The sequence below is a fragment of the Lithohypha guttulata genome, assembly GCF_036872675.1.
Source record: "Lithohypha guttulata strain CCFEE 5908 chromosome Unknown scaffold_5, whole genome shotgun sequence".
NCBI lineage: Eukaryota > Fungi > Ascomycota > Eurotiomycetes > Chaetothyriales > Trichomeriaceae > Lithohypha > Lithohypha guttulata.
Window position 1 is genome coordinate 1,608,384 of NW_027042754.1, and position 26,892 is coordinate 1,635,275.

The 26,892-nt window shown below is 48.7% G+C and overlaps 11 protein-coding genes and 1 non-coding gene across 12 annotated transcripts; 8 read left to right on the forward strand and 4 right to left on the reverse strand.

Moving 5' to 3' along the window:
* Window positions 1-61: 61 nt before the first annotated feature.
* On the reverse strand, window positions 62-580 carry rpl35 (60S ribosomal protein L35, L29; the record flags this gene model as incomplete). The annotated part of the gene is made up of 3 exons (XM_064901366.1): window positions 62-296; window positions 382-527; window positions 578-580. The coding sequence occupies 3 exons, from the start codon at window positions 578-580 to the stop codon at window positions 62-64; spliced, it is 384 nt and encodes a 127-aa protein (XP_064752442.1).
* A 322-nt stretch (window positions 581-902) lies between these two features.
* GOS1 (protein transport protein gos1) lies at window positions 903-1,574 on the forward strand (the record flags this gene model as incomplete). The annotated part of the gene is made up of 1 exon (XM_064901367.1): window positions 903-1,574. One exon carries the CDS (start codon window positions 903-905, stop codon window positions 1,572-1,574), a length of 672 nt encoding a protein of 223 aa, XP_064752443.1.
* Window positions 1,575-2,209: 635 nt separating this feature from the next.
* On the forward strand, window positions 2,210-2,668 carry LTR64_007043 (uncharacterized protein; the record flags this gene model as incomplete). The annotated part of the gene is made up of 1 exon (XM_064901368.1): window positions 2,210-2,668. One exon carries the CDS (start codon window positions 2,210-2,212, stop codon window positions 2,666-2,668), a length of 459 nt encoding a protein of 152 aa, XP_064752444.1.
* A 2,620-nt stretch (window positions 2,669-5,288) lies between these two features.
* LTR64_007044 (uncharacterized protein) lies at window positions 5,289-6,107 on the forward strand (the record flags this gene model as incomplete). Its single annotated transcript, XM_064901369.1, has 2 exons — window positions 5,289-6,048; window positions 6,073-6,107. 2 exons carry the CDS (start codon window positions 5,289-5,291, stop codon window positions 6,105-6,107), a joined length of 795 nt encoding a protein of 264 aa, XP_064752445.1.
* Window positions 6,108-6,551: 444 nt separating this feature from the next.
* Window positions 6,552-8,804, reverse strand: LTR64_007045 (uncharacterized protein; the record flags this gene model as incomplete). Its single annotated transcript, XM_064901370.1, has 2 exons — window positions 6,552-8,667; window positions 8,764-8,804. The coding sequence occupies 2 exons, from the start codon at window positions 8,802-8,804 to the stop codon at window positions 6,552-6,554; spliced, it is 2,157 nt and encodes a 718-aa protein (XP_064752446.1).
* Window positions 8,805-11,224: 2,420 nt separating this feature from the next.
* LTR64_007046 (uncharacterized protein) lies at window positions 11,225-13,228 on the forward strand (the record flags this gene model as incomplete). Its single annotated transcript, XM_064901371.1, has 1 exon — window positions 11,225-13,228. The coding sequence occupies one exon, from the start codon at window positions 11,225-11,227 to the stop codon at window positions 13,226-13,228; it is 2,004 nt and encodes a 667-aa protein (XP_064752447.1).
* Window positions 13,229-13,611: 383 nt separating this feature from the next.
* Window positions 13,612-13,717, forward strand: LTR64_007047. Its single transcript has one exon. It is a non-coding gene; the product is annotated as a tRNA-Glu (tRNA).
* Window positions 13,718-14,163: 446 nt separating this feature from the next.
* On the reverse strand, window positions 14,164-16,080 carry LTR64_007048 (uncharacterized protein; the record flags this gene model as incomplete). The annotated part of the gene is made up of 1 exon (XM_064901372.1): window positions 14,164-16,080. The coding sequence occupies one exon, from the start codon at window positions 16,078-16,080 to the stop codon at window positions 14,164-14,166; it is 1,917 nt and encodes a 638-aa protein (XP_064752448.1).
* Window positions 16,081-16,927: 847 nt separating this feature from the next.
* LTR64_007049 (uncharacterized protein) lies at window positions 16,928-18,349 on the forward strand (the record flags this gene model as incomplete). The annotated part of the gene is made up of 1 exon (XM_064901373.1): window positions 16,928-18,349. The coding sequence occupies one exon, from the start codon at window positions 16,928-16,930 to the stop codon at window positions 18,347-18,349; it is 1,422 nt and encodes a 473-aa protein (XP_064752449.1).
* Window positions 18,350-18,888: 539 nt separating this feature from the next.
* On the forward strand, window positions 18,889-20,643 carry PUT2 (1-pyrroline-5-carboxylate dehydrogenase; the record flags this gene model as incomplete). The annotated part of the gene is made up of 1 exon (XM_064901374.1): window positions 18,889-20,643. One exon carries the CDS (start codon window positions 18,889-18,891, stop codon window positions 20,641-20,643), a length of 1,755 nt encoding a protein of 584 aa, XP_064752450.1.
* Window positions 20,644-21,324: 681 nt separating this feature from the next.
* On the forward strand, window positions 21,325-23,068 carry TUB2 (beta-tubulin; the record flags this gene model as incomplete). The annotated part of the gene is made up of 8 exons (XM_064901375.1): window positions 21,325-21,336; window positions 21,430-21,453; window positions 21,503-21,528; window positions 21,585-21,626; window positions 21,673-21,727; window positions 21,787-21,919; window positions 21,972-22,294; window positions 22,340-23,068. The coding sequence occupies 8 exons, from the start codon at window positions 21,325-21,327 to the stop codon at window positions 23,066-23,068; spliced, it is 1,344 nt and encodes a 447-aa protein (XP_064752451.1).
* A 408-nt stretch (window positions 23,069-23,476) lies between these two features.
* Window positions 23,477-25,210, reverse strand: SSZ1 (Hsp70 protein that interacts with Zuo1p; the record flags this gene model as incomplete). The annotated part of the gene is made up of 2 exons (XM_064901376.1): window positions 23,477-24,521; window positions 24,567-25,210. 2 exons carry the CDS (start codon window positions 25,208-25,210, stop codon window positions 23,477-23,479), a joined length of 1,689 nt encoding a protein of 562 aa, XP_064752452.1.
* Window positions 25,211-26,892: the final 1,682 nt, after the last annotated feature.

Genomic DNA, 26,892 nt, shown 5'->3' on the forward strand with positions numbered 1-26,892 from the left:
ATTCAACGAATTTTGACCGTCATTGACGCATAATTTATCCTTCAAGTAGTAATCTGCATCTTTACTCAGCCTTGACGGCAAACTTTCGCTGAGGAAAATGTGTCTGTCGCTTCTTCTGCTTTGGCGTGACTCGCTTGGCGTCCTTCTCAGACAATCGTCGTCGAATGGCTCGGGTCTGCTTTGGTCGAAGGTCGAGAGGAAGATATTTCTTGCCCTTGTAGAAGATTCGGAGCTGGTGTCTTTGGTTGGCGTTGATGACTGTAAGGGTTCTTGCGATTGATTTGCGGAGATCGTGTCTGTGGATGGGTGGTTAGTTTTTCTGCTTTGAAAAGTTGCGCTTTGCCTGCTAGGTGCAGTATGATGATGAAAAAGCTGACATACATTCTTGTGAGTTTGCTAGAACCACCGCCAGCGATCTTTTGTACTCTGAGGGTGCCGAGTTCTGACTTGAGGTCGTCGAGTTGTTTCCTCAAGTCATCTTTGTTCTTTCCCCAGAGTTCCTTGGTCTTGATCCGGGCAGGGTTTGACTACATAATAGATTAGCACGATTTGAGGTCGTAAGCGCATCGTTTCGTACCATATTTGCGACGTCTGTGTATGGATAGTTGTCCGATAGACTGGTCGAATCTGTAAAGAGAACCAGAGGACCAATGCCAAGTCCAGGTTCAGCTGTGTGCGAAAATATTTTCACGTGATCTTCTAGAAAATGGTGTCTTGTCCGCATCCAGTTAGTTAAATTCTGCACTCGTATCCACCTGCGACCGCGCCTGCCTTTGAACGGTTCCGAGACTCCATAGAATGTTGGTAACATGCTTTGCAGGGCAAGTTGAGACCACATCGTCTCTGCCAATACAGCAGGAACTTTTGAAGAGCATAGCTGAACATACTCTCTAGCCCTCGTGATGGCCACGCCTGGCTGGGCTCAGATACGGCAGCAAATCCGAACTGCTGAATCGCAGTCAGAAACTCACTTCCACACGCTGGCACAATATGCATCCTCGAATAACCTGTCCGAAAAGCCTAGCCCGGAGGAGCAGAATACCGAAGATGAGCTACTTGAATTATTCAGCAAACGTGAAGGACTGATAGCACAACTCTCCCGCTTGCTTGACTCCGAGTCTGCCTTAAGCACATCTGCCTTGAAGCAGAACAACTTGACCCGTCACCGCGAACTCCTCACAGATCACCGGAACGAGCTACGCCGCGTCAAGTCTCAAATCGCTGAGGCTCGATCGCGGCAGCACTTGCTATCCAATGTACGGAACGATATCGCCTCATCAAGGTCGGCTCAAGAGCAGGAAGCAGAATACATGCTCGAGGAACGTGGTCACCTTGATCAATCTCATTCAGTGATAGACAGTGTAATATCTCAGGCGTATCAGATCAATGAGAACTTTGGCATACAAAGGGATACGTTGGCTAGTGTGAACAGAAGGATTACGCTTGCTGCAGCACAACTACCTGGCGTCAACGACCTGATGAGCAGAATAGGGTCTAAGAAAAGACGTGACGGTATAATACTCGGTTCTTTTATTGCCTTCTGCTTTCTGGTCTTCTTCTTCTGGTTCAGTTGAAATAAAACGCAAAATGGAGATCACAACAACGAAAACGGATCACACCAGCAAAAACGAATCATGGTACAGGTGAGGATCAACGTGGTACTCTGGGTTTACACAAACTCTCATAAACGAGTACACCTAGAATTGAAGTTCACCACTTTTGCTATGACAGTCAATGATCAGATGTGCTTCGACGAGGACAAGAAGCGAAACGAGAGCTGTCCACGAATACAAGCCGTTGCTCGACGAGCCTGCAACGACTGAGCAGCAAACGTACGGCATGGATGCTATTCATCGACCCTACAGGAAGGATCATACAGACATTGAGCCTGTAGTGCCACTCAAAAGAAGTGACAACAGACAAGCACCGCTCTACTTACTATTTCAGGCCTGCTCGGATAGGTTGGTCCTACAACAGGGGTTATCCCTACACCTACCAATGGGCGCTTTGGGCTCTGCGTAATATCGCAATCTTGCTGGGGAAAGTCAGCTGCCGCGACTTGCTTCCGTCATGCGAAAGCAGTATACTTATATCAACAGTCTGCTGCTGCGCAGAATCCAAAAGTGTTTTAACGCAGCGCATGCTATAAAAGTACAAAGTGTTCGTCGCGCCAACATTGACCTCGAAACAGTATATTTTGTGCATCGCAATGGGCATTCCATACTCGCGACAAATCCATGCAGCCTTTGACCAGGTCACACCTCTTGTCGCTGCCGGCTTCGAAGTCCTCCAAACAACCAAGAACATATCTATTTTACTTGCTGCCATTCAAGTACTTACTGTCATCTTTCTGGCTCTCATATTTGTGGAGCTATTCGCACTGCTGGTGACCATCAACCCAGAGCTGGAATATGAAAGACAGAACTTAGTAACGCCTGTGGTGAAATGGTTCGCAGGTCTGTTCATTCAATTATCGGAATATCGCAAAATCCTCGTGTTCCTGGCGCTGGTCATTCTCGTTGGGGTATGCATAGGAAGCGCCGCAGGACTTTATTACACATCCAAAGATCCTACACTAGTTATAGACGACTTGACCGCTTCTACCGAAGAGAGTGGTCTTAGTGGTGAGGACATCGAGGCCATCAAGAAGGGAGAGGCGAAGCAATGATATGCTTGAGTATCGCAATGGATTACAGTCTCTGGGGCCGACAGCTTGGTTAGCATGGTATCACTTCGAAGGAAACATGCTGACTTAGCAGGAAGGTGCTGATCGGAAAACGAAGGGTTGTGATGGCCCAGCTCGAATAGCTGGCTAATTTGGCTGAAGCCCTATGATGTCACCGACGCCTATTGCTAAGTAGGCCCTCTTGGAGTGGACTTTCCAATGGCTTAGATCTGTGTTCTTACCTTTCTCAAATCACCAACACGAGTGCATGCGCCTTTGGCTCAGCTCTGCTTCTGCCGCCTACTTTGTGCAGTACACGTTGGGCTTGAGATCCCAGCTAACAATGCTCTTTGCCATGGACCAACGATCATTTGCTTTCAATACGCAAAAACGCTTCTTAGATCTGCTTACTTAGTATTTGCAAAGGAATTGCCTGTCACAGGTGCAGTCGCGACCTGCCAGGTTGGATCATGTTCTTTCCAGTCGTTGTGGTCGTGGAATGTCAGCCCCAAGCCCTCTGCTAAGGATTGCTGTATTCAAACTAGCCTGAATCATCTACCAATCAACTGTGAGCCTCAATCTGAATCAAGGATTTCATTCGACATCTGTGTGTTGAGTAGCAGGCACCAAGAAGCAACACTCGAATTACTTATTTTGTCAATGTTTCTATCTACTCTCTACAGAATTTCAAATATGCCTGTGTTGTCATCTGTGAATAGTGTGTCACACTCATTCTCACCTGGCGCGACTCACCCTTTCCCTCCTTCATCGTTGGAGTTATATCTATCTACTCTTTGCGTCGCTGTCACGGCTGATATCTTCTCTAGTTGGATGTTACCTAAGCATGGAGTAGAAGCTTTTGAAACAACTTTTAGGGTCTGTGTTACACATACCTATCGACATGTCTATCGAAACAACGTTACTGCTGGACCATCCCTCGAGTCCCTGGCAGGTCCTTGACTCAGATCTTGTCATGGTAGACGTTTCAGGAGACCATGAAGGCGACGAAAAGTATGGAGTGGCCCGCAGCATGAATTCCCAGCCAATTCCCAAAGAGCCACAATCAGCATGTTTGAATGGCCCAAGCAAGATAACCACCGAAACACTGAAATCAGGTGCGCGCTCTTTGCCAGGTGAAGCGCAACCGGAATCCTACAAACCAGAGAAGCTCAAGAAGTCGTCTACTGCTACCTCATCGCGAAGGAGGACCAAAACAGGATGCCTTACCTGCCGACAACGGCGTGTTAAATGTGACGAAAGAAAACCGACGTGCAGGAATTGTGACAAATCGCGACGAGTGTGCGCTGGTTACCAGCCAACAAGTCATCGTGTTCAAGCGATACATCCTCACTACGACTCATGGCCGGGAGCGATTTCTCTTCGACCTATCCCCATGTCCTATATAGTAACAGAAGACACTGTAGCCGAACCTCTCGGATACTTCTGTACAACGAACTACAATGCCACGCCCTACATGCACAGTTCGTTGTCAATTGCGGGAGACTGGGGGTATCCGGTCGAGTCACTCACACAAGAATTGCGAGAAGGATGGACTCGTTCGGTCGTAGCTCAGCCATGTTCTTTGGAAGCATCTTTGCATCAACCTTCATCGTACTCGACATTTCCTTCATCTCCAACTTCTTCTAGCATTGAGCTGCAGGAGAGGTATCGTGTCGTGCAACATACTAAACCCAATTCCAACACTTCTATTATCGATAGGTATCCTGCTAATCGGACTCGTCTGGCCGAGGAATCCCAAACTATGATTAGAAGCCATGACTTGATGTCGTTGCGTATCGAAAGCATGACACCAGATGTTCTGGACTGGAGCAAATCACCCTTACCACTTTCTCCGCAAAGTGGTACGGAAATACTGAATAACGTGCCAGTAGCAAAGAAGCCACAAATGAGGCATTCGCCGGCACAGGGTACACAAAGAACAAGTCCTGAAAAAGTGAGCTCGTCATTGAGCTGTCCTTCCGAGGGCGAATGTTCATATGTTGGACGCAGTTCTGACGAGGACAACGACTACTCAACTGATTCCCTCGACGGGAACAAACGCCAATTAGCACGAAACCTGGTCACTATCATGCTAATCTTACACAATCACTGCAGATCTGCGATGCTTCCATTGAAATCCTGTGCATCTACGCAAGACGCAGCGCCCCAACCTGATCAAGGATGCACAGGTCGGTCGAAGCCGACGAGTCGTGGATCGACCGGTCAGAAGCGGCCCCGTCATTCTGGAAATCATTATGGCTGCTCGGATGGATGCGAGGACGAAGACAATGGAGGAGCTGAAGATCCAGGAAACAACATCAACATCAACATCAACGGCAATGAGTTAGACAGCTATGAGAGCACAAGGACTTATGCGTGCCCATACAACAAATTGGAGCCGATCAAATACTCGCATCGTAATACTCGGGTGAAAGATTATCGAGTCTGTAGCACAGTGCTCCTGAGGGATATCTCGACAGTAAAGCAGCATCTCTATCGTGTTCACAAGAGACCAACATTCTGCTGTCCGATATGCTTCTCTATATTTGATAGCGGCGATTTCAGGGATGCCCACGTACGCGCCAGACAATGCGATCCTTGCGCTGATCCATACGCCGACAAAATGCCCGAAAAAGTCTACCTGGCAATCAAAAGGAAGAAGAGAGAACCCAAAGGACTCGACCAACCTGGCAAAGAAGCATATCGATCTAAGATCTGGCACGAAATCTTTCAGGCCATCTTTCCTGGCCGTCGTTGTCCTGAATCACCCTACATGAACAATCAAGAGTGTGTACTCCACCTATACAATATCTTCGTAACACTTGGTCCGATCGCCCAGTTCGTATACAACTCTCTGCTCATATCACAGACTGGAATTCCATTGCCTGAAATGACTCGTGACGTAGTGCACGAAGCCTATACTGTTTTTCTGGAAGAATTCGGTGAGACTTACCTCGCAGGTACGGCAGGCACTACGAGCAGCCCCTTATATCACGATCAGATTCCAGAAGTGAGTGTCACCCCTTTTACTTCACCACCATTGATATGGTCCGACAGTGACTATAGCACACAATCCAGCTCATCGCAACCACTGTCACAAGATCCTTACCAATTCTCACAATTCACTGATAATGAGCCCTTGTCTGAAAGTGTACCGACATACCGCCCCAACTTCACCCACAACGTCCCTGACCACGCAAATCTCGACTTCTACGCAAGTCAAAGCATTGCAAGCACACCAGACAACCAATCGAATATTGCCATCTACCCACCAGACCTCAACGCTATCACGGATAGCTTGTGTGACGAAGCGCTGAGTACAAGGCACGATACTTCTTCGTTTGACATATTCGAGTGCATGAGAAATAGATTCGCTGGTGGAAGTATGCATGAAGTTTTGTGTTCAGAAGTTGCGGCTACTGCCCCTGCACTGGCGGCGTAGTCTTTGGTTAATTTAGTCGAGTCTGAAGTATGGTATGGCTTCTCTGACGGCTCCACTTCTGACCCTGATATACGCGAGATTGTTGGGGGACTGGATCTCGGTAATGAACAGGGATATTGGCTGGAGGCACATTTACACGTAGAAAGATGTTTCACGATAGACGCATGAGGAAATGCGAAGTTTAGTACTGCTGGTCAGTACCCGTTGAAGGACTTGCTGTTAATGTTGTTTGAAGATGGATGTCCTGTCCACATCGCCTTTGACCTATGTAGCTGTAATACATAACTGCTATAATATGTATACAATGTTCTTCCACATTTCCCCAATAGTGTGCTCAATGTCGATAATTGATAGATATGTCCAAGTAACGGAGTGCTGCTCACACCATCATACCACGACCGAACGACAGCTCCAATATCGCAAAACAAGCGTATAGTCTGTCATTCATACATACTGGTCGATATTGTCAGGGAAATTTGCTGACCTTTCCTTAACACCACTGCATTCGTTTCCGAGCTCTATTGTAATGCTTGTGACGTCGTCGATTAAGCCGTTTTCGTCAATATCCATTTCGGTATTAGGAGGTGAAGCAATTTCAAACTCTGCTTGCATGCTCGCTTGCGCGGAGACAGGAGAATTGACTCCACCACGACCTGCAGGCGATTCTCTGATCTCCTTCAGATCATTGTCCCAGTAGCTTGGCCTTCTCTTTTTGCGCAGGTGCGAGTGTTCCTGGGTCCCTTTCCTAAACACTTGCACGTTCGGACTCAACTCTTGGATACCTTGTCGAGCTTGCCGCAAAGCCTCTGGGGTGTTAGTGCCAAAGATGCTAATTCGTACTGCTGCTCGTGTCTGTTCGTCAATCTCCATCATCTCATCGCTCTCATTCATCCTCAGGTCAGGACCTGCCATGCGACTGGTGGTAGACTGGTCTTCTGCTAGAACAAATAGGTCGTCCATAGCTCTCTTGCGCCGCGTTAAACCATGCTGCTCTGGCTTCAGACTGCGTGGTGGACTGCTTCGAAATTGCACGTCATCGTCGCTAGTATATGTTTGCCTGCTGCTAGCCCTCGTTCTTGCACTTGGAGGCCTGGCTGAGGATGTCGGCCTTGGGTAAAATCGACCAACACCTCTCGGAGCAAGTTCTGCTCCGAGACCATTCTTCCTGTAGCGACTCTGTGGCTTTGCCAACGCAGTCAAGGTGTCCGTCTTGTAGGAATCGCGAATTCGTGAATCAGGAGCTTGGCTCGAGCCAACAACCTTTGATGCTGCTGTGGAGAAGGAATAGGTCGGATGCTCGGGAGGTGACAAAATATCTCGGGTATAGTACCAGCCAGGACGGAAATGCTCGTTGAGTGTATTGATGTGTTGGTACGTGCCATGAGGCTGAACAATCGATGGCGAGTGCTGGGGCTGACATCGAGCACTTAATGGTCGAAATCTGGATTTGATGAACGGCATGGGGCTACCTGTGGCTGTGGCACGTGGGAGGCCGACGGTTGCAACACCAGGCAATGCTGGATGTCTCTCATCGCTCAAGACCAACAGACTCGTACTCATTGCGGACAGAGGCCGTTGCACCGCGGCAATATCTCGCTGATGAGCCAAAGGATCTGGACAAGGCGTCATCGAGCTGAATCGGCGTGTGAATGTGTCAGGCGGCGAGCTGGCAAACTGGTCTATGTCATTACGCTCACTTGTGTCCAAGTAGCCAGTGCCATCTCTTCCTTCCTTGAGCCTCCTTCGTTTCGCTTTGGCTGAGTTAGCTGCTGCCTCAGCAGTTGGCGACAAATAGATCTCCCTTTCGGGTGAGCTTTCCGAACGTGACCTTCTGGATGTGTCAGATGAATTCCGCGTGGATTGACCGCTGGTGGGACGGGCTTCCCTTGCTACCTGCTCACGATCCTCAGTAGAAACTTTGAGCTGCGTCATTTGACGACCCAGAACGACCTCGTCAGTCTCTGCTGCTGGTGTAGTATCCATCTGGGTATTTTCGCTGTCACTATCAGGCTTGGTGTCTGACGACGGCAATGCAATAGTCGTGGCTCTTTCAGCGCCATGCATCGACCCGAGGACGTTGGGGGAATTAAAGCCACTACTGACAGGCTCTACACTGTGCTCAATCGCTTGACCAATATGTGCGATGTGGAGTACCTCAGGAAGAGTGGGCGATGGAAGTGGCTCTCGAACATCGGTTGAGGCAGCAGCCAAGTCTGACGGCGCAGTTGAGTATCTCCAATTTCTGGTGCTAACATCATCGTGGTCGTTTTGATCCCTCAAGTTGATGCCATCGCGTGTTTGGAGTGGGCTCTCTCGACCCAGGTTCATTCGAGATTCAATCGAACTGGCCGGAGAGGAAGCTGCGAACATATCCCTGTGCAACGTGGCCCTTGCTGCTAGGAAGACCTTCTGTACATGCGTTGCATGGTCTGAGGATGCAACATCAACAGCCAGTGGTGAAGTTGAAATTTCCGTTCTCTCAGTGGCGGGCTGGTATAGACCAGGTAATTCGTGTGATCCGCGCTGTAGATTTCTTGCTCCAACAGTGATTCGACTCGATCTGAAACTCAAGGACGAAGTTCGCTCGGGGGGACTGATTGGCGCTGCAATTCAAATCAGCACCATTCTTGACCTGAAGATTGTGGATTTGACTCACGACCCGGAGTTCGCGGCAAGGAGTGGCACGGCGACCTGCATATTGCCTCGTCCGGGGACATTGACATGGTGGTTTAGAAATTGGCACGTAGAATGATGTACCAAGATTGGTCCATTCTCTGTTGTCACAAGATAGCCGAAGTACATATTGGCCATCACATCTGTGAGGATTGATCGAAATACGACCACGTTCACGGACTGGGAAAGTGCAATGGCCATTCCAAAAAGGCAACGACGAACACTTCATGACTGCTGTTTTAGATGGGCGGTGGCCATGCGAGGTACCTCGAGAGCACTATAGCAGCGATACCACCGCTGCAGGTTGGTGACTTTTCCTGCCGGTTGCTCGTCTTACGCCGATGTTTTGCAGCGGACTGCTTCTCAAGCAGGACGCTGATTCTGGATGCGTTGCATTGCACAAGATGGTACCGTTCTGAACCCCGACGGCGCCGTTTGCTTGCTAGAAACGAGATACACTCGCAACGTCCTGGCCTAGTTTTCAATCTGCAAACGCAATACAGAGGGCCCTTCCGACGGAGCAGCAAGCTCCACTAGCAAGAGAAAGCTGACCTCAAGAGGTTAGAGGAAGGCACTTGTAGGCAAAGACCATATCGTGCTGCTATGGCTCGGTATAGATTCAGCAAGGACTCGTTGAATTGACTTGCTTCTCTTGCACGAGTAAAGAAAGCTTGAAGTGCTTCTCTCTGACACCTCAGGCTGTAAGTGCCGACGTACGATGACGATATTCTGACCGCGCGACACTATTTAACCAATGATAGAGCGGTCGGAGATTTAGATCGTTTCATTGCGGACAAGAACGATGAGCTAATGCAAGGAACCCGATGGTTTAGACCTCGAATAGCTTAAAGGGCTTTGCTCACGGCTTCCCCTCGAAGCGGCTCAGTTCCAAGGCGATAAACTTACTTGGGGGAGGGTCAAGTGGCTGGCCAGGTGCAATTTTCTTTGCGAAGCCCAATAAGTGTGGAAGTTTGGCAAGCCTTTAATGGTGCTTCATTGGCGGAACGATGGTGAAAACGGGGTGAATAGGTTCGTGCTAGCTACTATGAGTACCAGTTATGAAGCACTATCTATACAATTCTTGGGGAACGTGTGAATCTTCGGCACTGGCAAGCTAAGTTACAGCCTAATCGGCCAAAGATCAACGCCTGCATGGCACATTGACAAGGGTATCGATTGCCTAGAATAGCGTAGATTATTGAGATTCGGAGTGCCTGCCTAGAGGTGATACTACGACATGCAAAGCTCTGTACGGTGCACGGCATTGAGGAACCAACGCATGTTGTAGTACAATTCTCAACGAGTTGGGAATGCGAAGTGCCTCGTCAGTCTATATCGCGGCCTAGGTCTACAGTTGAACAGCGTACAATGATTGGGAATATCAAGAGTGATGAAGGGCGTTTCAGAAGCTCCTGTCACACGCCGCAGGGGATACGAGAGGCTCAGCCTTGGCACAGTTCCTTGTCCTTTCTCAAGCCGAGACCCACCTAATCGAAACAGCTACGCTGCTCCTGGATTCATTGGTGAGAGGCGAGTTTCGGGTCCACCCACTCTCGTGTTCCAGCATGATTGTTCTCGTGAACCAATACCCATCGATCGAGACCTCGTCGATGTTGTACTACGTCTGCTCACTCACTGCTCATTCTCATTTCTGATGCTGTATAGATAACCCTTTCTGGTCGTCGGCGACAATCTACACACTGACACTTAGTATTGCATATCTCGTATATGCATCCATTCGTTTACAGCTGGTCATTCCACGAATTCTTTCACTTTACCAAATTCCGAAGATCTCTCTTCACCTCGTTCTACGTCGATCTCAGACCAGATCGTGAACTATCTACGTGCTAGTCTAGCGGTGAAAGAACCTGTCACTCGGATTTTCGTGTCCTCGATCTTGCGCTGGACGTATATACCTTTCTCGACCTGGCATTCTCACCTACTGGATAGTTTCGAGCCTTGCTCGCATATAGTCGACCGACACTACACTTGTCACAAGATCTGAGAACCCCTAATTCCTTATATCTGGTAATCTGCAGATCAACACAATCTACAGACAAGAACGGTTCTGGTGCACGTCCTTGATGGATCACAATCCTGGACAACAAAGGCGCCAGAGACTCGAACAACCATACAGCTCACAGGAGTTGTCCAGAATACCAAGGCCTCAGCATGCATACATACCCAGACCTCACGATGGACACCGTATCCGTCCTCCATTCAACGTAAAAGCACCACCTCGTTCGGATCAACAGCGGCAGAGATCTAAATACGCCTCTCTCGAACATCGGCACGCCTATCCTCCACAATATCCAGACTCATTCCCGACAGGAAGCATATCAAATGAGCATGCTCGCAACCATGAGCTTCGATACCATGACAACTTTCAGTCCTCGCGAACAGGTCTTCGTCAACAAGATCGTCATCTGTCTCATATATCTGCCATGTCAACCTCACAACCGACGATTGATTCGAGACCCATCTCCGAGATTGACCCAGAATACGCAGCAGGGCCAATGCACAGCCCAGTGCATACATCGACTGGAAGGTATATCCCAGATAGTGGTGGCATTCTTTCACACCCAACCCCAGGCCGAAAGTCTCGGTCGCATTCAGGCAAACAAAGTAGAACTGGGTCTCGCAGCACGACTCGTGAGCATGAGATACTGCCATCTGAGCATCCTGCAAAGACTGTCGACACTCTGACTAATGCGATCAAGCAAGGCTTACGCCCAAATAATTCATTACACAGCCCTTCTGTTGCCAAAGCAAGCACCGAGAAGTCGAATCTGCGAATGCCGTTCCAGGACGGGCCGAGCTCTCCAACCTCCGTCTACACTGATGTGACTGGAGCACAGATGCAGCAGTCTGCACCCCCACCATCCTATGAAGATCATATCCCTTGCGAGTCGAAAACATTTACGATAACTAAACACAATACCGACCAATACGAGAAGGAATACGAAAGGTCTGATTTCACCCACGACCTACCGACACCCTCCTCCCACATGTCAGCACATCCCATTGTCGGTGCTGACAATCTTGGGATGAATTCAAGGATACCAGTCGAAAAGAGACCACCTAAACTTGACATAAATGCTGTTCGAGAAGCAGAAAAACGTGGATCCATGACAAGCTTGTCTGATCTGATCAGGAGAGCCACAAGGTTAGCCTCAAATCTTGACAGAGGACGAACAGCTAGCAGCCTTGGACATCTGAACATGTTCGGCAGTACCGACCAGCTCCCTACCACCCGAGTACGTAATTCAACGTATTCAGATATTATGGCAGCATTTCCACCTCCTGCAGATCGTGTAGGAACTCCAGCAGGAAATCGTCCGAACACGATGTGGCCGTTAGGTGAGAAGAAGTTCCTGGCCTCTAAGTCATCGCTAGGCCGGACCGCAGAACCACAACGGGAGCCAAAGCGATTGTGCTGTGGCTTGTCTCCACCAATGTTCGCTCTTGTTCTTGTCGTTGTTGTTCTACTGGTTGCAGCTGCTGTACTTGTACCTATCTTCCTGATTGTTGTCATTCCCAGGCAACACAAGACTGTGAATCTGAACGATTGTCCATCAACCTCATCATGTCGAAATGGAGGTGTCAGCGTTGTATCAAACAACGCTTGTTCCTGTGTTTGCACAGATGGATTCACAGGTAGTGATTGTACTACTGAACAGGATCCAGAATGTGTTACTGCCTCACTAGCTGATGGATCAAGGATATATGAGAATGCAACCGTCGGTAGCTCGATCCTGCCCGTGCTACAAAAACAGCAACAACCTTTCGGTGTGTCTCTGAACACGACGACGATATTGTCCACGTTCGCCAGGTACAACCTTTCCTGTACAAGTGAAAATTCATTGGTCGATTTTGGATTCCAGAATGCCGAGCAGAGGACAAGGCGGTTTGTCGTTCTTCCTGGTATAATGAGCCACGACTCACATATTCCGACTTTAGACATGCCGCCTTCAGAATTGCAAGAACATAGAGCGGATGTGTTTATGGACGATCTGCAGCCTGCAGCCGAGCGACTGCAAATACTTCCCAGTCCGACCCTGCATGCTCGTCAAGATGGTACGCAAAGTGCGAATGGCATCGTCTTCGCAACATCAACTCAAATTCCGACGGCACCTACAGTGACAGCCTCGGTGACGCCAGTCTCCAGTGCTGGTACTGCCACGTCGACGTCAGCGCAGCCAACTCGAACGATCGCAGCCACTGATCAACAGCTGGAGTTTGCTGCAACAGTTGTGTTATACGTGTTACAACACCACGAGATCAGCGTTGCTGTCAATGCTAGTCGAGCTATTCGTGCTTCGTTCCAGTCAAGCAACTTGAACAACCAGACAGTCCAAGTCGTGGGCGGCACACAAAGCCTGAGTGCAAACTTTGATACTTTTCAGATTACGTATACGAATGGGACGGTCATTGGGATGAGTACATAGAAGGGAACATTCACACAAAAATAGTGTAATCATGAGGCTTTTACAAAAGTGTCGCCACGACGTTTGCATACTGTGTGGTATCGAAGTGCATAGCGCCCGGGCCACTACGTTGTCTTGTTTCTGCACTTAGCGGGAAATGGTAATGGATCTGGTTTCCATAAACTCTGCGTTTGAGCGTTATGTTAACCTATTAGCATCTCTTGAATAGCTAAGGCATGCTGGCAAACTACAACATAGATGATTGCCATACAATTGCAACGATCAAAACTCATTAGTACCTGTCACTAACATAAGATCGTGATACCAAGATTTCGAGACTCAATACACGTGCAAGGCTTTATAATTTTTATTTTTGAAAATTGTGGTCACAATCAACACATAAGTCTCTTGTGGTGTAACGGTCAACATCGCCGGTTTTCACTTTCAAGAAAACTTTACTGTGCATTCGAATGTACCCGGCAGCTCGGGGTTCGATTCCCCGCAAGAGAGATTGCAATGATTGACTATGTTTTTTGTCTTTTTCGCAATTCAATTCAGCTTGCTGGCCCGTCATCTCTCTTTTTCGCCTTCTCAAGTGTGTGCGTATGTATATAGCGAACGAGAAGCGTAAGAACAATACGTCATGCTTGGCGTGAGAACGCATTGATCTCAAACGTGGATGCTTCTGCGGATGAATATTTTTGCGCACTTTTGTCAAGTGGTATCAACTCCTGTTCTCTGAGATATTATGTATTACAGAATATATATCTGAGCTATGATTATCGTATCTTTTCGTACATGACATTCACAATTCGTCACTTTTATTTCCTACCGTGATCACATATGTCATCAGCCACATGCTCTTTTCGTATCTCATCACAACTGTACAATTATCGTCAACCAAACCCAGCGCCTTCGCTATGCCAAAACAAAAACTTTTATTCGAAGAAACCACATCACAGACCCGAATCGATCTGATCAGGCGCCAACGAGCCAGTGAACGCGTTCCAGCTCCCGCAAAGCCCTTCAGTCAGATCTGAGCCTCTACCTGTGTCAGCAATATCTTGTGATTGCGTCAACAAGTTAAGATAGAGCCCTCCAGAAACATGCCAAGCGATATGGCAGTGTAGTGGCCAGACACCAGGATTTAGTGAGTTGATCTGAACGACCATGAACCCGTTCGGTTGTAGCAGGAATGTATCCCTCCGTAGAGGATTCTGCGGGTTGGTGACAGAACCATCCCAGACCACCTTTGTGGCAGTCGAGGCCGGTCCAGTACCACCCGCGGCAAGAACAAACATGTCGTAGCCGTGTAGGTGCATCGGGTGTGCGACGGGAGAAAAGTTGTTGATGAGGAGCTGTACTGATTTCGATGCTCCGAAGTCGACAAGATTCGAGTCTGAGGGTAACGAGTTTAGTGACGCTCCACTTCGGAGCAGCTGTAATGTTGGGTTGTTGTAGTCAGCTCGGAAAGTGCTGTTATTTATTGCCCAGAGGATGTTGCCTGTAGCGTTGCGGTTCACAGTGATGTCGATTTCATACACCCGCTCTGGCTGGTTGGTTGGCGAAATACTGTAAGAAGGCACGATAGAAGCAATATCGGCCTCGGCACAAGGATCTGTATCATCTGTCTGTGGTTGCGAGCTTGGAGAAACGTTTTTGTCCGCTTCTGGGTAATACATTAGGGCCAGCGCATTTGGCTGCTTGTACCTGCTGCAGGAAGAGATAGTGCTGCGCATATATACGGAGTCGGCGGGACTTCCAGCCGCCGTGACAAGGACATCCATTCGCTGACCCACTGCTAAGGTGAGTACGGTCGCCTGATAGGGAACGATAGGAGTGAAGTCGACAGCCATTACAGTTAATACATGGTTGTCAATGCTGAACTTTTGTGTGGCCTCTGCCCCTGCATTTATGAGTCGTAGTCGATGAGTCTTACCAGTTTGGAACTGAAACTCTGCGAGACCGGCGTTGGGCGTACAGCTTCCACCAGATGAAGCACAATTCGCGATGCCCTTGCCATTGATGAGGTTGTTGTCGGATAATGGCGAGATTTTGCTTAGATCGGTGCCCATCACGTCCTTGACAGTACTATAATAATCCTGATAATAATAGTCTGCAAGCAGTACTGGCCCCAAATCGATATCATAAGGCGCATTGTCGGTTGGTCCATGGATTACCATGGCGCCATAGAGGCCAGCAGTATATTGAGCAGAATAATGTGCATGATACCAGGTCGTGCCATATGAACTTGCTCTGAAGCTGTAGGTGTAACTCTGACCCGGTGCAATCGGACATTGAGTTACGCCCGGCACACCGTCCTGATCATTCGTGTTCGACTGTAGCAGGCCGTGCCAGTGAAGCGACGTACCTTCATTGTCAAGGTTGTTGTTAACAGTGACCTGAATTGTATCGCCCCAATTTGCTTCGATCGTAGGGCCAGGGAATTGGCCATTGATGAGCATAACAGGACGTTGCACACCGTCAGGAGCAAGCGTTGATCTGGCTATGGTAAAGTTGTAGGATCGGACGATGCCTGTGGCTGGCACATCGTTCGGATCAGCATTCGTAGTCCTCCTATCACCCCAAGGTGCAATCACTTGCCGTCGCCGATCTGGCAAATATTTGTCAAAATGAGATGCATCCAAGGACCCCAGCAAAGAGTTGCCATTTGTGTCATTCTGCTTGAGATTCCAAGCTAAACTTGTCAGGTCATCTGAACTGAGGTTCCAAGAATCATTCGAATCTGGGTTTGACAGCAGATCAAGATACTCGTTGGGCTTAAGAACAGCAGCATATGCTTGAGTAAGGGTACTCAGGGTGTATGCACTATATACGACAGAGTGAAGCCCAGAAGGTAGATTGAAATACATCGAGAAGGGTGATAGAATTGATGCTGAGAGGCGTGCTGGAATTCAACCAAAGAGAGGAATGATCGATGGGCACTGCAGTGCGCTTTTGATGCAATCTGCATGTTGGCATCTTTACTGTCCATGCGACAAGGCTGGGAGAGGTAAGACCTGTTCCGATCCAATCATGGCTGAGATGTGGTTGTGTCGAGGTTGGTAAACCTCCCAACCACCAGTGCAAGGGCTCCACTTTCTGCTCCGGGAAGCGTCTCACGGGACTCGGAACTTTAACACACGAAGGTTTCTCTTCAAGGGCTCTACCTGCTACAACTCGAAGCAAGAGCATCGTGGCCCCGAGATCGCTTTGACTTTGTCGTATCTTATTGAGCCGATTTGAGATGTGCATATGAGTAGATAGATAGATGGATGCTGAGGCTCATTCCGATGGAGCAACTCCAGTTCGCAATTGTGGCACTGTCGACGTGGGCAACGGGTACCCGTCGACTTGTAAACCTTGTTATACTCAGCTTAACTTGAAGGAAAAACCCTCGTTGTAGCTCATTACAATTTGTGGTTGAAGCATTATTGCAGTCCGAAAAGTCCCCTAGCAACCAAAAATGGCGGGGCTGGACGTTCGTGCGGTGGTGTAATTTGTCGAACCGTACTCCACAAGTTCACCCCTCCAGCTCTTCCCAGTTTCCACATGGTTGACGTGACCAGTATCTTGTGTTCTAGAGCTCTCATCCCTGCATAGAGTCTTGGTGTATCGATAACCTAAAAACCTAAGATGGGTTGTCATCGTTCTTTGCCATTCTGCCCGAAGCGCTACCAACGATAGTGTCGAGACCAAGACGAGAAACTCAATACCACTATGCCTCCCGATTTGAAGATTCGCAACCTCTCAGATAGACCTCTGAAACTTGTACTTGTTGAGCACTTTGATCCTGTTCATGAAGGCGGGTTTCAATTCAGAAATGTAACCACATCGTTCGTCCATGTCACAAACTCGATTGGCCTTACCAATGCCACCACGCGTCGAGATGTGCCACAGATCTCGCCCGATACTCAACCGTTTGAGAATCGAGAGCTATCGATCGACTTGCCTCCGTTCAGTGTGACACAGACCGATATCAAGCCAGTGATCAGAAACGATAAGGAGCGCTTGCGTTTGACCTTCGAGGCTGAGTCTGGGGGTCGATATCGAATGTACACACCAGTGCCAACGAAAGAGTCCCATGCTCTGGAAACGCTTTCTGAAAATCCAGACATGCATTTTACTGGGATTTATCTACCTCAAGACTCTTATGTTGCACTATTTGAAAGCAGCGACCTCGATCGCTGGATGGACAAGCTTAACGATAACGTTCCAATAGGAGCGCTCTCCATCCCAGGCACACATAATTCCCCGACCTGTCACAACGCACCGCCATCCGTCCGATGTCAAGCCGTGTCACCTCTAGAACAACTGCAGAACGGAGTACGGTTTTTCGACATTCGAGTACAAGTGCCTGAGCCGTTTGATGGAGGGTCAGACAAGCTTGTGCTTGTCCATTCTGTATTTCCGATCTCACTTACAGGTAACAGATATTTCAGGGATCTGTACAACGAGTGTCGCCGGTTTCTTGACGAGCATCCCTCGGAGACTCTGATCATGTCTATAAAGCGTGAAGGATCAGGCAAGGGCACTGACGAACAGCTAAGCCGGGTGCTAAAGGATCACTATACGAACCCGGATCAATGGTGGACAAGACCATGGCTACCACGACTAGGCGAAGCACGAGGCAAGATTGTCCTCGTTCGACGATTCAACCTTGAAGAAGGTCTGAAGCACGAATGGGACGACAAGGGCTGGGGTATTGACGGAGCTGTCTGGGCTGATAATACGCCAAACGCAACGTGTCCCTCCGGAGACCTGGTCGTACAAGATTTCTACGAAGTAGCGGAACAAGCCAGCATTGATACCAAGGTTCAGTACGTGCGTGACCACATGGAGAGAAGCGGTACCTGCGATTTCAATCTCGATGATCCAAATGCTCGTATTCCTCTATACATCAATTTCTTGAGTGCTAGCAATTTCTGGAAAGTTAATACCTGGCCTGAGAAAATTGCTGCGAAAGTCAATCCTGCTACAGTAGCTCATCTCTGTACCAAACACATGCTTGAGGACGACGGGAACCTCAAACCTGGTGATTGGTGTACGGGAATATTGGTGTGTGATTGGGTCGGCCTTGATGGAGACTGGGATCTTGTGCGCAGTGTCGTTGGTATAAATGCTAAGTTGCCCAAGAGGTAAAGATTGAAAAGCATATCTAGACAGAACTAGCGGTACATACGAAGAGGTTGTCATACTGAAGCATCCATATATGCTGTAGTGAATATCTGCAAGTACACGAAGCAAGTCCACGATTGTGTACTCTAGTAGCAAGGAGGCCAGAACCTAGAGACCCACAGCAATGAACCAGGTCCGATATCGTCCCTCCAATAACCGTGTTTTCAACACTGCTGCTGCTATCATCGTGGTGAAGACAATATTTTCATTCGATCTTCTCCGTTGAACTCGATGGATCTGCTTATCAGGGGTCTAGCTTGAGTCAACTAGCGGGAACGTTTTCTGCACTGTGCAGCCCAATTCCCATGCAGTGCATCGAAATTGTTTATCCTTAACCGCGTTCATGTCCGTGTTTCGTTGTCCCGCGTCGAACCGCTGATATCCTCCAGCTGTACAATAATATGTGCTTCACAATGACCATCTGGTATGGGGAGGGTACTACCTATTACAGTGTTGCTGCTGCTTAGCCACAGAGACAAACATCAGGAAACACCGTGGTCAGAATGCCTCCTACCAGCAGAAGTCTTCTCGGCTTTGCCAAATGTCCAAGCGCGAGCTCCGCTGGACGAACATTGACCAAGCACCACAACATTCAACGGCCTAATGTGTCGACCCTTGCAGCTTTCAAGGTGCCTGACATTACCAACGAGCCTAATAAACACTATGCTAAAGGTTCGACAGACCGACAAGCTTTAGCAGATGCTGTCAAGGCACTACAGCAGAGAGTCCCTCTTGAGATTCCTCTCGTGATATCTGGAAATTCCACTAAAACAGACTCAACAGCAACACAGAACAATCCTGCCTCACATTCAACGCCCGTCGCCAAGTACTCGAAAGCCTCGCCGGAGGATGTGAAGACCGCTATTGAGAGTGCTCTTGCAGCAAAAGAAGCATGGTCGAGTCTACCTTTCGCTGATAGGTGTGCAGTCTTCCTCAAAGCGGCAGATCTGCTCAGCACAAAATACAGATATGACATGATGGCGGTTACGATGCTCGGACAAGGCAAGAATGCATGGCAGGCAGAGATTGACGCTGCAGCAGAGTTGGCAGACTTTCTCAGGTTCAATGTACGATATGCAGAAGAGCTATATGCACAACAACCACCTTACAACTCAGCTGGTGTGTGGAACAGACTAGAATACAGGCCCTTGGAAGGCTTCGTGTATGCAGTCTCGCCCTTCAACTTCACAGCAATTGGTGGAAATCTGCCAGGCGCACCCGCACTGCTGGGTAATGTGGTACTGTGGAAGCCTAGTGACTCTGCTATTGCTTCAAACTACCTCGTTCATCAGATACTGCTGGAAGCTGGCTTGCCTGAAGGTGTCATTCAGTTCGTTCCCGGTGATCCAGTTGAAGTCACGAATGTGGTACTTGCTCACCCTGAATTTGCTGCCCTGCACTACACGGGCTCAACAGCGGTGTTCAGGAAGCTTTATGGCCAGATAGGCCAAGGTATCGCTGAGGGCCGGTACAAAGGTTATCCAAGAATAGTGGGCGAAACAGGTGGAAAGAATTTCCATCTTGTACACAACTCCGCAGATCTGGATAATGCCGTGTATCAGACTGTGCGGGGTGCATTCGAGTACCAAGGTCAAAAGTGCAGTGCCTGCTCAAGACTCTACATTCCTGCATCACTGGCGGACAAATTCAAATCAAAGCTAGTGGAAGAGACAAAGAAATTAAAGATCGGGGCTCCTGAGGAGTTTGGCAACTTCATTGGCCCTGTCATCCACGAACCAAGCTTCAAGAAGCTCTCTGGCGTAATAGATGCAGCGAAGGATGACAGCAACCTGACTTTGTTGACGGGTGGCAAGTATGACAGCTCACAAGGCTGGTTCGTGCATCCCACAATCTACGAGACCAAAGATCCTCATCACAAGAACATGAAGACGGAGTTCTTCGGCCCAATATTGCATCTCTACGTCTACGATGACTCCACAGAGTCAGCTTTTGAGGACGTTTGCAAGCTGGTTGATACAACCGTGGAATATGGTCTCACTGGAGCAGTATTTGCAAGGGATCGAACAGCAATTCGCTCTGCCGAAGAAGCACTACGACACTCAGCTGGCAACTTCTACGTCAATGGTAAATGCACAGGTGCTGTTGTCGGACAACAACCATTCGGTGGTGCAAGGTCTTCTGGCACAAATGACAAGGCTGGTTCCTTCGCTCTGTTGTCGAGATTTGTGAGCATGAGAGCAGTGAAGGAGGATTTGCTGCCTATCGACAAAGTGATCTATCCCTCAAATGACATCTAATCGAATAAGCGTCTTGGAATTCAAGTGCGAGAAAAGGCGTATGTATGAATTGAATGGAATATGGCTTTGGAGTTCATGGACATTCATCCTCGAACACAATGAATGTACGAGTGAAAATCTTGCAGTATCTGCGGCGTTGGTTTGGAAGATTGACACCATGTCCAATAGTGATGCCATTCTGGATTCGTCCAATCCTGTAATCATTGAAATTGCTTTTGTGCAAATTGTGAATTCTCTGCCTCATTGTGGTTGTGTAGACACAGAGTGCAGGCTGCAACGTTTGCAAACAACGAATCGGGAATTTACACAACTGAAAGATGTTTTGGTCCTGCAGGAACGAGCCAATGAGGCGCTCGTTCTCACCGCCTGTAAACAAGAAGTGCTTTGCGTATAGAATTGTGGGAGTGCCGTTTCAGCTGCATTGCACGGTACAAACCGGGGCAACTTGAGCTACCCGATCGTGACCACGCGACGTGCCAAGTCCTGACAAGCTAATATGCTATTGGCCGCACCTGCCCACGACCCTCCACCGGTCTACCTTTCGAAGCACAACTGCGTTCTGGATATTCCTCCACTTGTATACGTTCGACTTGCAACGACACTCGTGGAGTTTGACCTACCTTCAGTCCTCCTCGAATCTTACTCTTTTCCGATCGAACTTCAGGCACAGATATCGCAAACATGCGTGAGATTGTAAGTAGTTCGGGCACCCAGACATGGTCTTTGAACCCCTGGTCTTTGATGCCCCACCGGTTTTGTTGAAAGTCAGCTAATACTCGTATATAGGTTCACCTCCAGACTGGCCAATGTGTAGGTGAAGACATGAAACAAATCAGTGGGATGAGCTAACAGCGTGTAGGGTAACCAGATTGGTGCTGCTTTCTGGTAAGTGCCCAATTATCAGGAAAAGATTGTCAAGGTCAAGACTAACAAGGTCGCAGGCAGCAAATTTCCGGGGAACACGGTCTTGATGGCTCTGGAATGTATGTGATCACCTAGTATCAGCAGAACGCGTACTGACAAGCACAGCTACAATGGAAACTCTGACCTTCAACTTGAGCGCATGAACGTCTACTTCAACGAGGTAAGTTCTTCTCACCGCAATACACTATGCTCCACGAGTAGATGCTAACCTGCTCATAGGCCTCTAACAACAAATATGTCCCACGCGCAGTCCTTGTCGATCTCGAACCTGGTACGATGGATGCCGTTCGTGCTGGTCCTTTCGGTCAACTTTTCCGTCCTGATAACTTTGTCTTTGGCCAGAGTGGTGCTGGTAAGCTAGAGCAGAAAGAAAGAGATAATGATCAGGAGATAACAACTAATAGGAAATAACTGGGCCAAGGGTCACTACACAGAAGGTGCCGAGCTTGTTGACCAAGTCCTTGATGTTGTTCGGCGTGAGGCCGAGGGCTGTGACTGCCTGCAGGGCTTCCAGATTACACACTCTCTTGGTGGTGGTACTGGTGCTGGTATGGGCACTCTCCTGATCTCCAAGATTCGTGAAGAATTCCCAGACAGAATGATGGCTACCTTCTCCGTCGTGCCATCTCCAAAGGTCTCTGATACAGTTGTTGAGCCATATAACGCTACACTGTCAGTGCACCAGCTTGTTGAGAACTCCGACGAGACTTTCTGCATTGACAACGAGGTATGTCGATCAATTTGACTGCGTACGAGTTGCTGATCGATACAGGCTCTTTACGATATTTGCATGCGAACCCTGAAGCTCAGCGCTCCCTCGTACGGCGATCTGAACCATCTCGTCTCCGCGGTCATGTCTGGTGTTACAACGTGCTTGAGATTCCCAGGTCAACTGAACTCCGATCTCCGAAAACTGGCAGTCAACATGGTGCCGTTCCCACGTCTACACTTCTTCATGGTTGGCTTCGCACCACTCACCAGCCGAGGTGCTCACTCATTCCGCGCCGTCACAGTTCCAGAGCTTACACAACAAATGTACGACCCTAAGAACATGATGGCTGCCTCCGATTTCCGAAACGGCCGATACCTTACCTGCTCTGCCATCTTCCGAGGTGCCGTTAGCATGAAAGAGGTTGAAGATCAGATGCGCAACGTACAGACAAAGAACAGCAGTTATTTTGTCGAATGGATTCCAAACAACGTCCAGACCGCTCTTTGCTCGATCCCACCTCGTGGCCTGAAAATGTCCTCGACCTTTGTCGGTAACTCGACCTCTATTCAAGAACTATTCAAGCGTGTTGGTGATCAGTTCACTGCTATGTTCCGACGAAAGGCTTTCTTGCATTGGTATACTGGTGAGGGTATGGACGAGATGGAATTCACCGAAGCTGAGTCGAACATGAACGACCTGGTCTCCGAGTATCAACAATACCAGGATGCCTCCATCTCAGATGCTGAAGAGGAGTACGAGGAGGAAGCGCCTCTCGAGGCCGACGAGTAGATGATTGCTTCAAAATAGCAGGACTATATTGACACCCTTGAATTGAGCGTGGTTGGTGTTTGTCGCGCAGCGAAAGCGTTGATAGTTTATTGGCTCTAAGATAAAAGCGCCTGATCAATCAAATTTGTTCACAGTCACAATCGCCACTCAATGGTTCGTACGCTACAGTGGAAATGAAGAAAGACCATGCTCTGGCGAAATTCTGCTTGATTGCTACGACGTGCCCAGTAAAGTACTTTCGTTCTGTAGCAAAGCGTACAACGTCGTCGAATTTATCTAATGCTAGTCATGAGGCCATCTCAATCAAGTCTATATGGTCAACAGTGCCTACCTTACTATCCAGTCTAAGACCATAACCGCCTAGACTATGCAGCGCAAACACTTCTATCCTATTCCCTGCAACCCCTTTTACGCAGATCCATTCTCCGTAGGCTTAGGTGCAGCAAGCGTGCCTCTAATTCCACCTTTACCCTTCGCCTCTCTAGCCGTTATCTGCACACCAAGATCAGAACCGATATTGACAGTGACTTCCAGCTTAGCGCCCTTCTTCAGGCCCTTGAACTGGAATTCTGCGAGTATCTTCTTGGTCTTGTAGACTTTTTCACGGAGTTCATCTTCTTCGTCATCGTCTTCATCGTCGTCGCTGATGTCGTCTTCGTCATCGTCGTCGGCGGCTTTCTTGGTGCCGTTTGTCTTTGCTTTGGGTTCAGGTTTAGTGACTTTGATTTCTGATTCGCCTTCTGAAATGAGGAGGAGCACGTCGCCTTCGGGGGCGTCGATGGTTTTGGACTTTCTGGCTGGGACGGCGGTCATGGAGGGGATGATGATTGTGGCGGCGTCGGTTGGCTGGCCTGTGATTTGGGCGCCGATCATGGCTGAGGTGTGAGGGGTGACAGTGACCATTTCGTGCGTTGATTGCTCGATGTCCTCTTTGTCGAAGCCTTGGATCATGCTTGCTTGAATGGCGGCGCCACGTGCTGAGAGTTCGGATGGGTTTAGGGCTGCGGTTGACGTTGCGGGAGCGAGGACTTTGGTGGTGTCTGGGAACAGAGCCTGTACGTTCTCGGCGATTTTGGGTACGTGTGAGGTTCCGCCAGATAGGATGACTTCGTCGATTTGAAGGACGTCGAGGTCGGCCTTTTTGATTACTTCTTCGATCATTCTGGTGAACTTTTGGAAAACTTTGACGCTGAGCAGTTGAAATCGAGTCCTGTTGATGGTCGATCTGAAGTCGATGCCGTTGGCGAGGGATTCTATGCTGCATGTTGCGGAGGCGCTTTGGCTGAGTGCTTTCTTGACGGCTTCGGCTTCCAACTTCAGCTTAGCCAAACTGCGTTCGTTCTTCTTTGGGTCGGTCTTGTGCTTCTTTTCAAACTCTTTAGCGAAGTGGTCGATCAGGACTTCGTCCAGCTGTGCACCACCTAGCTCGTAATCGTGTGTGGTTGCAACGATACTGTATAGTCCACCTCCTGTACATACTACTACTGCAGCGTCTGACCTGGTACCGCCAAGATCTGCGACAACAATCAATCGATCCTGTACTGATTCTGGGTCTTTGGAGTCGTAGGCTAGCACTGCTGCGACCGGCTCGTGTATGAATTGGAGGATCTCAATACCAGCAGCTTTCGCTGCTTTAGAGAGCGCAGTTCTCTGCTCAGAGCTGAAATTGGTAGGAACAGTCACGACGGCTGAAGTGATCTTCTTGCCGATGTAATCAGCGGCTGAACTCGCCAGCTTGCGGATGTGTCGAGTCGTGACTTCTGAAACGCTCAATGTGGTCGATTCGCCCTCCGCTGACTCCTGAACTGTGAAGACAACTTGTCCATCGGATTCAGATGGGTGCGCCGACTGCTTGCATGGCGTAGGGTCGATCTGGCTGTATGGCTTGCCGATGTAGTCCTTGAAATAGGCGATCGTGTTTTTCGAGTTCCGCACTATCTGTGCCTTTGCTTGCGTGCCATGATATTCCTCACCGTCAACATACGATAATATGGACGGTATTTGTCTATCTCCTTCTTCGTTTGCAATGACTTCGACTCTTCCTTCTTGTGAGATATGAGCGATTGAGCTGTAGGAACTGCCAAACGAAATGCCGATTGCATATTGTTCAGGGCTACTAACCCCATTGGTTTCGTCGCTCATGTCGTCGGTTTAGTGGCAGACTTCGAACACAACGAATGGAAGCGTTCAGGTAGAGAGGTATCTAGAACAGGGCAGCGATTTGCATTCAAGAAATCGCTCCTGCGCTCAACTTTTTTTCTTAGCCTCACATGTCAGGGCTTGTAGAGCTGCAACTTTGCCGAACCCGATCTCATTGGTCAAGAGCATTCGTTCACTCGACACTTACTTAGTCCAGCCAATTTACGTATTCCTTGCGAACATGCAAGGCTCGAATTTTGACGGTCTTTGAATGTGACTATTGCGTAGCTCTTTGCTTACCATGACGGACGCGGTTGTGGTATTGCCCGGGGATGTCATAGATGCATCTTACCTGCCCACTGCTCAGAAGAGAAAAATTGGCCCTGGTATCAAACAAGAATCTGGGTCAAATGACTTTACAAGCACCATTGCTGGACGAGTTGAGGTTGATCACAAAAAGAAAGTCGCAAATGTATCTACTCCGAGAGCAAGATACGTTCCTCGCCAGGGCGACTCAATCATAGCACAAGTCAGAGGTGCCTCATTTGAGACCTTTCATCTCTCTATCAACAGCCATTCACCGCCAGCTATACTATCACATTTCAGCTTCGAAGGCGCTTCGAAAAAGACACGCCCACAGCTGAAGAACGGAGACCTTGTTTATGCCAAGATCGCCTTCTGTCAGAAAAATATGGATATTGAGTTGACTTGTATAAACCCGAGCACTGGCAAAGCTGACGGACTGGGTCCATTGACCGAAGGAATGGTTTTTGATGTGAGTCTAGACCTAGCTGATAGGTTGTTGAAGAAACAATTAGCTTCGATGCTGGATGAGCTCGGCAACAGAATACCAGGAGGTTTTGAGTTGGTGGTTGGGAAGAATGGCAGAGTCTGGATTAATTGTGCAGATGCTGGTGTCAGGGGCGTCGTTGCTGTTGGCCGTGTGCTTCAACAGACAGATGAGCAAAATTTGCAAGAGAAAGAACAAAGGAAGCTTGTGAATAGGACAATAAAAGACCTGGGCTTAGGATGAGATCGTGGTACGGTGAAAATCTGCTACGACGATAGCTGCAACATGATCACGAAATAATGAGTATCGAATATTTGGTCAGGTTGTGACAGCCTCCAAGACGGTAGCCACATGGCACGACGAGAACGATAACAACATATGTTATGCTCCGACAGATTTCGGTTCATTACAAGCAGTCGATAAGGCGAACGCCCAGCTTTGTCTCATCCCTGAAGTTTCAGTGGTTACCGGCAACGAGCCTGGCTATGCGTCAGCTACTCACGCTTCCTTCACGCCTACGATGAGCCAGTATTCACAGCACATCGGACCACATGAATGATCCCAACTATTCTCAGAAATAGCTTGTGCGAACTGTATACGCAGTAGAAGGATCAAGCAGCTCGCCTCGACGAAGCCTCTGTCACTCTAAGCACAAATAGTCTGTCACGAAAAGTGTATGGCACAACCTTTTTGTGACTGCAGAGTTGTGTGTTAGACAAGAAGGAATAGAAAAAGACCCGGGTAGAAGGCTGGATTGACTGGTCGGACAAGGGTTGAAGCAGGAGAACAAGACGCGAAGAAAGCAACTGACACGAGACCCTATGAGCGAACAAGGTGACTGAATGTCAGCAGGACTGAGAGTTATCATACGGGACAACGCTACAAGCGTCATCTC